Here is a 9,663-nt window from a genome sequence, read left to right as displayed (position 1 = left end):
AAATGGAAAATTTAACCTTAAAAATGAGGAATTTTTCCCCAGCAAATCCAAGTTTAGATCCTAAAACTGGGATTTTTCTCCCTAAAAACTGAGGTTAGATCCTACAAATGTGGATTTCCTCTCTGAAAATGCTGGAGTTGGCCCCAAAAATGACATTTTAGGGTTTAAAAATTGAATTTTTTATCTAAAAACCTGGAATTTTTTTGCTAAAATCCTGATTCTTTTTTCTTTTTTTCTCTCCAGGTGGCTCCAACCCAGAGAATTCCCAGCTCCCATTGGATTCCCTGGAATTCCCTCAGAATTCTCTGGAATTTTCCCCCCCACCCCCCATGGATCCCCTTTACCCCCCAAACCCCGATGGGACCGTCCCAGGTAAATCCCAGAGCAAATCCATGAAAAAAAACTCCAAAAAAACCCAAGAAAACATTTCCCAAATTCCCATTTCTGCTGTTGAACCCCCAGATCCTCCTGAGGAGGTGCTGGAAGCTCTGAGAACGTTGGGATTCGATTCCTTCCGCCCTGGCCAGGCTGAGGCTGTCATGAGGGTCCTTTCTGGTGAGATTTTCCAGGGGTTTTTCCCCTTTCCTGCCCTTTTTCCACCTTTTTCCCTCAATTTTTTTCTGCCCTTTTTCCTGCCCTTTTTTCCCATCTTTTTCCCATCCTGTTTTTTATTCCCCACCCTTTTCCCCCCTCTTTTTCCTCCTCTTTTTTCCCCGCTTCTTCCTCATTTCCCCCCCTTTTTTCCCCTCCATTTTCCCCACCCTTTTTTCTTTCCATTTTGCCATTTTTTTCTTGTCCCTTTTCCCCCCACCTTCTTCTCTCCATTTTTCCCCCTTTTTTCCAAATCTCCTTTCCCCGTTCCATTTTCCTGCCCTTTTTCTTTCCATTTCCCACTCCTTTCTTGCCCCTTTTTTCCCACCTTTTTCCTCAATTTTTCTGCCTTTTTTCCTGCCTTTTCCTTCCTTTTTTCCCATCTTTTTTCCCCCCCTTTTTTTATTCCCCACCCTTTTTCCTCCTCTTTTTCCCATCCTTTCCCCCCCTTTTTCCCCTCCTCTTTTTTCCCCCTCCATTTTTCCTGCCCTTTTTCCTTTCCATTTCCCCACTCTTTTTTTCTTGCCCCTTTTTTCCCACCCTTTTTTCCCTGCCGTTTTTCCTGCCCTTTTTCCTCCTGTTTTCCCCACTTTTTCCTTATTTTTCCCCCCTTTTTTTCCCCACCCTTCTTTCTTTCCATTTTCCCATTTTTTTTCTTGTCCTTTATTTCCCCACCTTCTTCTTTCCATTTCCCCCCTCTTTTTTCTCCATCTACTTTTCCCCTTCCATTTTCCTGCCCTTTTTTCTTTCCATTTTCCCCCTCTTTTTTTCTTGCCCCTTTTCCCCACCCTTTTTTTATTCCCCACTCTTTTTCCTGCCCTTTTTCCTCCTCTATTTCCCCCACTTTTTCCTCATTTTTCTCCCCTTTTTCCCCCACCTTTTTTTCTTTCCATTTTCCCCCTCTTTTTTTCTTGCCCCTTTTCCCCACCCTTTTTTTATTCCCCACTCTTTTTCCTGCCCTTTTTCTTTCCATTTCTTACTCCTTTCTTGCCCCTTTTTTCCTCAATTTTTCTGCCATTTTTCCTGCCTTTTTTCCCATCTTTTTTCCCCACCTTTTTTTATTCCCCACCCTTTTTCCTCCTCTTTTTCCCATCCTTTCCCCCCCTTTTTCCCCTCCTCTTTTTTCCCCCTCCATTTTTCCTGCCCTTTTTTCTTTCCATTTTCCCACTTGTTTTTTCTTGCCCCTTTTTTCCCCCCTTTTTTCCCTGCCCTTTTTCCTGCCCTTTTTTTCCCATCTTTTTCCCACCCTTTTTTTATTCCCCACCCTTTTTCCACCTCTATTTTCCCCACTTTTTCCTCATTTCCCTCCCTTTTTTCATTTTCCCATTTTTTCTTGTCCCTTTTTCTTGTCCCTTTTTCCCCATCTTCTTCTCTCCATTTTCCCCCTCCTTTTCCCCATCTCCTTTCCCCCCTCCATTTTCCTGCCCTTTTTTCTTTCCATTTTCCCACTCCTTTCTTGCCCCTTTTTTCCCACCTTTTTTCCCATCTTTTTTCCCCACCTTTTTTTATTCCCCACCCTTGTTTTCCCCTCCATTTTCCTCACTTTTTCCTGACCTTTTTCTCTTCATTTTTCCTGCCCTTTTCCCACCCTTTTCCCCTCCTTTCCTTTTCCCTGTCCTTTTTCTTCCCACCCTTTCTCCCTCAGTTTTTCCTGCCCTTTCCCCTCCTATTTCCCTGCCATTTCCCCACCGTTTTTTCTACCCTTTTCTCCACCTTTTTTCCTTCTCTTTTCCTCTCCATTTTCCCATCCCTTTTTTCCTGTCCTTTTTCCTCTCCATTTTTCCTATCTTTTTCCCCCATCCTTTATTCCCTCACTTTTTCTCTTGCTCTTTTCCTGCCCTTTTTTCCTGCTCTTTCCTCACCCCCTCCATTTATCCTGCCCTTCTTTCTTTCCATTTCCCCACTCTTTTTTCTTGTCCCTTTTTTCCCACCCCTTTTTCCCTGCCCCTTTTCCCTCATTTTTTTATTCCTCACCCTTTTTCTCCTCCTTTTCCTCCTCTTTTTCCCTTCCTTTCCCCTCCTTTTTCCCCACTTTTTTCCCCTTCTCTTTTTTCCCCTTCCATTTTTCCTGCCCTTTTTTCTTTCCATTTTCCCACTCTTTTTTCCTTGCCCCTTTATTCCCCCCCTTTCCTGCTCCTTTTTTCCTGCTCTTTTTTCCCTGCCTTTCTCCCCCACTTTTTTCCTTGCCTTTTTTCCCCTCTCTTTTTTCCCTACCTTTTTCCCCCTCATTTTTCCCTGCCCTTTTTCCTGCCATTTCCCCCCTCTTTTTCCCTGCTCTTTTTCCCCCCCTTTCCCTCTCCTTTCCTTTTCCTGCCCTTTTTTCCCCACTCTTTCTCCCTCGGTTTTTCCCACTCTTTTCCTCTTTTTTTCATGCACTTTTTCCTGCCCTTTTTTCTTGCCTTTCTCCCCATTTTTCCTTCCATTTTTGCCCACCTTTTTTTTGCCCTTTTTCCTTTTCCCCCCTCAGTTTTCCTGCCCTTTTTTCCCACCTTTTATCCTGCTCTTTTTCTCTCCATTTTTCCCATCCTTTTCCCACCCTTTTTTCCCACCATTTATTCCTTCTCTTTTTCTCCTGCTCTTTTTGCTGCCCTTTTTTCCCCACTCCTTTTCCCCTCCACTTTTCCTATCCTTTTTCCTTCCTTTTCCCCCACCCTTTTCCCCTCACTCTTTTTTCCTGCCCTTTTTCCCTCGGTTTTTCCCCTCAGTTTTTCCCACATTTCCCCATAGTTTTTCCCACCTTTTTTTCCCACATTTCCCCTCAGTTTTTCCTGCCCCTTTTCCCACATTTCCACTCAGTCTTTCCTGACCTTCCCCCCCCACATTTTCCCTATTTCCCCTGCTCTTTTCCCCTCAAATTTTCCCTCCTTTTCCCACCCTTTTCCCCACATTTCCCCTCAGTTTTCCCCACCCCTTTTTCCACTTTTCCCCTCTGTTTTTCGCACTCTTTTTCCCACATTTCCCCTCAGTTTTTCCCACTCTCTTCCCACAGTTCCCCTTCAGTTTTTCCTGTCCCTGTTTCCCCTTTTCCCCTCAGTTTTTCCCACCCTTTTTCCCTCAGATTTTCCCGTTTTCCCCTCAGTTTTTCCTGCCCTTTTCCCCTCAGTTTTTCCTGCCCTTTTTACTACATTTTCCCTCAGATTTTCCCACCCTTTTTCCCTCAGATTTTCCCGCCCTTTTTCCCCCTTTTCCCCTCTCCCAACATCCCAAAATTCCCATTTTCCCCCAGGAATCTCCAGGCTGCTGCTGCTGCCCACAGGCTCCGGCAAATCCCTCTACTACCAACTTCCATCATTTTTCCCATTTTTTCCCTTCTCTTTTTACGCTGCTTTTTTTTTCCTGCTCTTTTCCCCACCCTTTCCCCCTCAGTTTTTCCCACCCTTTTCCCCTCAGTTTTTCCCACCCTTTTCCCCTCAGTTTTTCCCGCCCTTTTCCCCTCAGTTTTTCCTGCCCTTTTCCCCTCAGTTTTTCCCACCCTTTTTACTACATTTTCCCTCAGATTTTCCCGCCCTTTTCCCCGCAGTTTTTTCCTGCCCATTTCCCCTCAGTTTTTCCCACCCTTTTTACTACATTTTCCCTCAGATTTTCCCGCCCTTTTCCCCGCAGTTTTTTCCTGCCCATTTCCCCTCAGTTTTTCCCACCCTTTTTACTACATTTTCCCTCAGATTTTCCTGCCCTTTTCCCCTCAGTTTTTCCCGCCCTTTTTACTACATTTTCCCTCTGATTTTCCCGCCCTTTTCCCCTCAGATTTTCCTGCCCTTTTCCCCTCTTCCAACATCCCACAATTCCCATTTTTCCCCAGGAATCTCCACACTGCTGCTGCTGCCCACAGGCTCGGGCAAATCCCTGTGTTACCAACTCCCCGCCTTCCTCTACCACCGCCGGTCCCGCTGCATCTCCATCGTCATCTCCCCCCTCGTCTCCCTCATGGACGACCAGGTATTCCCGCCATTCCTCCTTTTCTTGGGGATATTTCCCCTCACAAAATCCCAAAAAAACCCCACAATATTCCCACTCCCAGGTTTCCGGCCTCCCCTCAGCTCTCAAAGCCGTCTGCATCCACTCCAACCTCACCCCATCCCAGCGCGAAGCAGCCATTAAAAAAGTGAGTGAAATCCTTTTCCCTCTGTTTTTCCCTGTTTCCCCACCCTTTTCCCTGCATTTCCCTTCACTTTTTCCCGCCCATTTTTCCACTTTTCCCCTCAGTTTTTCCTGCCCTTTTCTCCACCTTTTTCCCTTTAGTTTTTCGCTGTTTTCCCCACCCATTTCCCCACACTTCCCTTTGCTTTTTCCCACCCATTTTTCCACTTTTCCCCTCAGTTTTTCCTGCCCTTTTCTCCACCTTTTTCCCTTTAGTTTTTCGCTGTTTTCCCCACCCATTTCCCCACACTTCCCTTTGCTTTTTCCCACCCATTTTTCCACTTTTCCCCTCAGTTTTTCCTGCCTTTTCCCCCACATTTTCCCTCAGTTTCTCCCTGTTTTCCTCTACATTTTCCCTCAGTTTTCCCTGCCCTTTTCCCCGCAGTTTTCCCTGGTTTTCCCACCCATTTCCCCACATTTCCACTCAGTTTTTCCCACTCTTTTCCCCTCAGTTTTTCCTGCCTTTTCCCCCACATTTTCCCTCAGTTTTTCCCAGTTTTCCCCCATATTTTCCCTCAGTCTTTCCTGCCCTTTTCCCTGCCCTTTTCCCCTCAGTTTTCCCTGCCCTTTTCCCACATTTTCCCTCAGTTTTCCCGTTTTCCTCCACATTTTCCCTCAGTTTTTCCTGCCCTTTTCCCCTCAGTTTTCCCTGTTTTTCCCACCCTTTTCCCCACATTTTCCGTCAGTTTTTCCCACCCTTTCCCCCACATTTTCCTTGTTTCTCCTGCTCTTTTCCCTCCCCTTTCCCCCTCAGTTTTTCCTGCCTTTTTCCCCACATTTTCCCCTCAATTTTCCCTGTTTTCCTCCACATTTTCCCTCAGTTTTTCCTGCCCTTTTCCCCTCAGTGTTCCCTGCTTTTCCCACCCTTTTCCCCACATTTCCCTTCACTTTTCCCCGCTCATTTTTTCACATTTCCCCTCAGTTTTTCCTGCCCTTTTCCCCTCAGTGTTCCCTGCTTTTCCCACCCTTTTCCCCACATTTCCCTTCACTTTTCCCCGCTCATTTTTTCACATTTTCCCTCAGTTTTTCCCACTCTTTTCCCCTCAGATTTTCCCTGTTTTCCCCACCCTTTTCCCCACATTTCCCTTCACTTTTCCCCGCTCATTTTTTCACATTTTCCCTCAGTTTTTCCCATTCTTCTCCCCTCAGTTTTTTCCCACCCTTTCCCCCACATTTTCATTGTTTCTCCTGCTCTTTTCCCTGCCCTTTCCCCCTCAGTTTTCCCTGTTTTTCCCACCCTTTTCCCCACATTTCCCCTCAGTTTTTCCCACTCTTTTCCCCTCAATTTTTCCTGCCTTTTTTCCCCACATTTTCCCTCCGTTTTTCCCTCAGTTTTTCCCACCCTTTTCCCCACTTTTCCCCTCAGTTTTCCCTGCCCTCCCTTCCTTCCTTGCTTACTTCCTTCCTTCCACTTTTTCCTTAAAAAAATCCGGAATAATCCCCGTTTCCCACCAGGTCAGGAGCGGCCGAGCCCAAATCCTGCTGCTTTCCCCGGAATCTGTGACGGGGTCGGAATTTTTTTCCCGCCTTTTCCGCCATTTCCCTCCCGTGGCTTTCGCCTGCCTGGACGAAGCTCATTGCATCTCCCAATGGTCCCACAATTTCCGACCCGCTTACCTCAGGGTCTGCAAGGTGAGGGGAAAAAACCTCAAAAACCTTGGAAAATCCCAAAAAATCCCCCAAAATCTGGAGTTTATCCCCAAAATTCCAGGTTCTCCGGGAGCGTTTGGGCGTTCGGTGCTTCCTGGGCCTCACGGCCACGGCCACGGTGGCCACGGCTCGGGACGTGGCCGAACATTTGGGGATTCCCGAGGGAAATTCCACCGTCGGCACCTTCGGAATTCCCGAAAATCTGCGGCTCTCCGTGTCCCTGGAGGCCGACCCGGATCAGGTGCGTGCAGATTTGGGATCGTTTTGGGGGGAAAATCCCCATTTTTAGGGTTTTGAACAAATTCCACATTTGTTGAGGGAACAGCCCCATTTTTAGGGCCTAAAATTGTGGGTTTTGGGATTAATCCCACTTTTTCTGAGGGAAAAATTCTATTTTTTGGGCCTAAGGCCATATTTTCTGAAGGAAAATCCCCATTTTTAGGGCTTAAAACTTCATTTCTGGGGATTAATCTAATATTTTCGGAGGGAAAAGTTCACATTTTTAGGGCCTAAAATGGCATTTTTTGGGAGAAATGCCACATTTTCTGAGGAAGAAAATCTATATTTTCAGGGAAAAAATTCTTTTTTTGGGATCGATCCCACGTTTTCTGATGGAAAAATTCTACTTTTAGGGCATAAAACTGCATTTTCTGAGGGAAAATCCCCATTTTTAGGGCCTAAAATTGTGGTTTTTGGGATTAATCCCACTTTTTCTGAGGGAAAAATTCTGGTTTTTGGGCCTAAGGCCATATTTTCTGAAGGAAAATCCCCATTTTTAGGGCTTAAAACGTCATTTCTGGGGATTAATATTTTCGGGGGGAAAATCCCCAATTTTAGGGCCTAAAATTGTATTTTTGGCATCAATCCCACATTTTCTGATGGAAAATTCCCCATTTTTAGCACCTAAAATGGCTTTTTTGGGAGAAATTCCACATTTTCTGAGGGAGCAGATCCCTATTTTCAGGGCCTAAAATTTCATTTTTTGGGATTAATGCCACATTTTCTGAGGGGAAAATTCTATTTTTTGGATCTAAAATTACTTTTTGGGATTATTCCCACGTTTTTTGAGGGACAATCCTTTTTTTTTGGGCCTCAAATTGCATTTTTTGGGAGAAATCCCACAATTTCTGAGGGAAAAGTCCCCGTTTTTAAGGCCTAGAATTGCATTTTTGGAAGTAAGCCCGGTTTTTTTGAGGGAAAAATCCACATTTTTAGGGCCTAAAATGGCATTTTTTGGGATCAACCCCACATTGTTTTAGGGAAAAATCCTCATTTTTAGGGTATAAAATTTCATTTTTTGGGCTTAATGGCACATTTTCTGAAGGAAAAAGTTCATTTTTAGGGCCTAAAATTGCATTTTTTGGGATCAACCCCACATTGTTTTAGGGAAAAATCCTCATTTTTAGGGTATAAAATTTCATTTTTTGGGCTTAATGGCACATTTTCTGAAGGAAAAAGTTCATTTTTAGGGCCTAAAATTGCATTTTTTGGGATCAACCCCACATTGTTTTAGGGAAAAATCCTCATTTTTAGGGTATAAAATTTCATTTTTTGGGCTTAATGGCACATTTTCTGAAGGAAAAAGTTCATTTTTAGGGCCTAAAATTGCATTTTTTGGGATCAACCCCACATTGTTTTAGGGAAAAATCCTCATTTTTAGGGTATAAAATTTCATTTTTTGGGCTTAATGGCACATTTTCTGAAGGAAAAAGTTCATTTTTAGGGCCTAAAATTGCATTTTTTGGGATCAACCCCACATTGTTTTAGGGAAAAATCCTCATTTTTAGGGTATAAAATTTCATTTTTTGGGCTTAATGGCACATTTTCTGAAGGAAAAAGTTCATTTTTAGGGCCTAAAATTGCATTTTTTGGGATCAACCCCACATTGTTTTAGGGAAAAATCCTCATTTTTAGGGTATAAAATTTCATTTTTTGGGCTTAATGGCACATTTTCTGAAGGAAAAAGTTCATTTTTAGGGCCTAAAATTGCATTTTTTGGGATCAACCCCACATTGTTTTAGGGAAAAATCCTCATTTTTAGGGTATAAAATTTCATTTTTTGGGCTTAATGGCACATTTTCTGAAGGAAAAAGTTCATTTTTAGGGCCTAAAATTGCATTTTTTGGGATCAACCCCACATTGTTTTAGGGAAAAATCCTCATTTTTAGGGTATAAAATTTCATTTTTTGGGCTTAATGGCACATTTTCTGAAGGAAAAAGTTCATTTTTAGGGCCTAAAATTGCATTTTTTGGGATCAACCCCACATTGTTTTAGGGAAAAATCCTCATTTTTAGGGTATAAAATTTCATTTTTTGGGCTTAATGGCACATTTTCTGAAGGAAAAAGTTCATTTTTAGGGCCTAAAATTGCATTTTTTGGGATCAACCCCACATTGTTTTAGGGAAAAATCCTCATTTTTAGGGTATAAAATTTCATTTTTTGGGCTTAATGGCACATTTTCTGAAGGAAAAAGTTCATTTTTAGGGCCTAAAATTGCATTTTTTGGGATCAACCCCACATTGTTTTAGGGAAAAATCCTCATTTTTAGGGTATAAAATTTCATTTTTTGGGCTTAATGGCACATTTTCTGAAGGAAAAAGTTCATTTTTAGGGCCTAAAATTGCATTTTTTGGGATCAACCCCACATTGTTTTAGGGAAAAATCCTCATTTTTAGGGTATAAAATTTCATTTTTTGGGCTTAATGGCACATTTTCTGAAGGAAAAAGTTCATTTTTAGGGCCTAAAATTGCATTTTTTGGGATCAACCCCACATTGTTTTAGGGAAAAATCCTCATTTTTAGGGTATAAAATTTCATTTTTTGGGCTTAATGGCACATTTTCTGAAGGAAAAAGTTCATTTTTAGGGCCTAAAATTGCATTTTTTGGGATCAACCCCACATTGTTTTAGGGAAAAATCCTCATTTTTAGGGTATAAAATTTCATTTTTTGGGCTTAATGGCACATTTTCTGAAGGAAAAAGTTCATTTTTAGGGCCTAAAATTGCATTTTTTGGGATCAACCCCACATTGTTTTAGGGAAAAATCCTCATTTTTAGGGTATAAAATTTCATTTTTTGGGCTTAATGGCACATTTTCTGAAGGAAAAAGTTCATTTTTAGGGCCTAAAATTGCATTTTTTGGGATCAACCCCACATTGTTTTAGGGAAAAATCCTCATTTTTAGGGTATAAAATTTCATTTTTTGGGCTTAATGGCACATTTTCTGAAGGAAAAAGTTCATTTTTAGGGCCTAAAATTGCATTTTTTGGGATCAACCCCACATTG

At 42.7% G+C, this 9,663-nt stretch overlaps 1 protein-coding gene across 1 annotated transcript in view; it reads left to right on the top strand.

Moving 5' to 3' along the window:
* The window catches only part of RECQL4 (RecQ like helicase 4), a gene marked incomplete at both ends in the record, with an annotated part of 11,461 nt that extends 4,842 nt beyond the window's left edge, over positions 1-6,619 (top strand). The window contains 7 exons of the mRNA XM_031065750.1: positions 94-140; positions 244-372; positions 463-555; positions 4,391-4,527; positions 4,610-4,693; positions 6,184-6,360; positions 6,440-6,619. Coding sequence (XP_030921610.1) covers positions 94-140; positions 244-372; positions 463-555; positions 4,391-4,527; positions 4,610-4,693; positions 6,184-6,360; positions 6,440-6,619 — 847 coding nt within the window. The remainder of the gene's footprint in view (positions 1-93; positions 141-243; positions 373-462; positions 556-4,390; positions 4,528-4,609; positions 4,694-6,183; positions 6,361-6,439) is intronic.
* Positions 6,620-9,663: the final 3,044 nt, after the last annotated feature.

This window comes from Geospiza fortis, unplaced genomic scaffold, assembly GCF_000277835.1.
Source record: "Geospiza fortis unplaced genomic scaffold, GeoFor_1.0 scaffold2260, whole genome shotgun sequence".
NCBI classification, from domain to species: domain Eukaryota; kingdom Metazoa; phylum Chordata; class Aves; order Passeriformes; family Thraupidae; genus Geospiza; species Geospiza fortis.
Note: the sequence above shows the minus strand (reverse complement) of the source record. Positions and strands in the feature narration are given on the sequence as shown.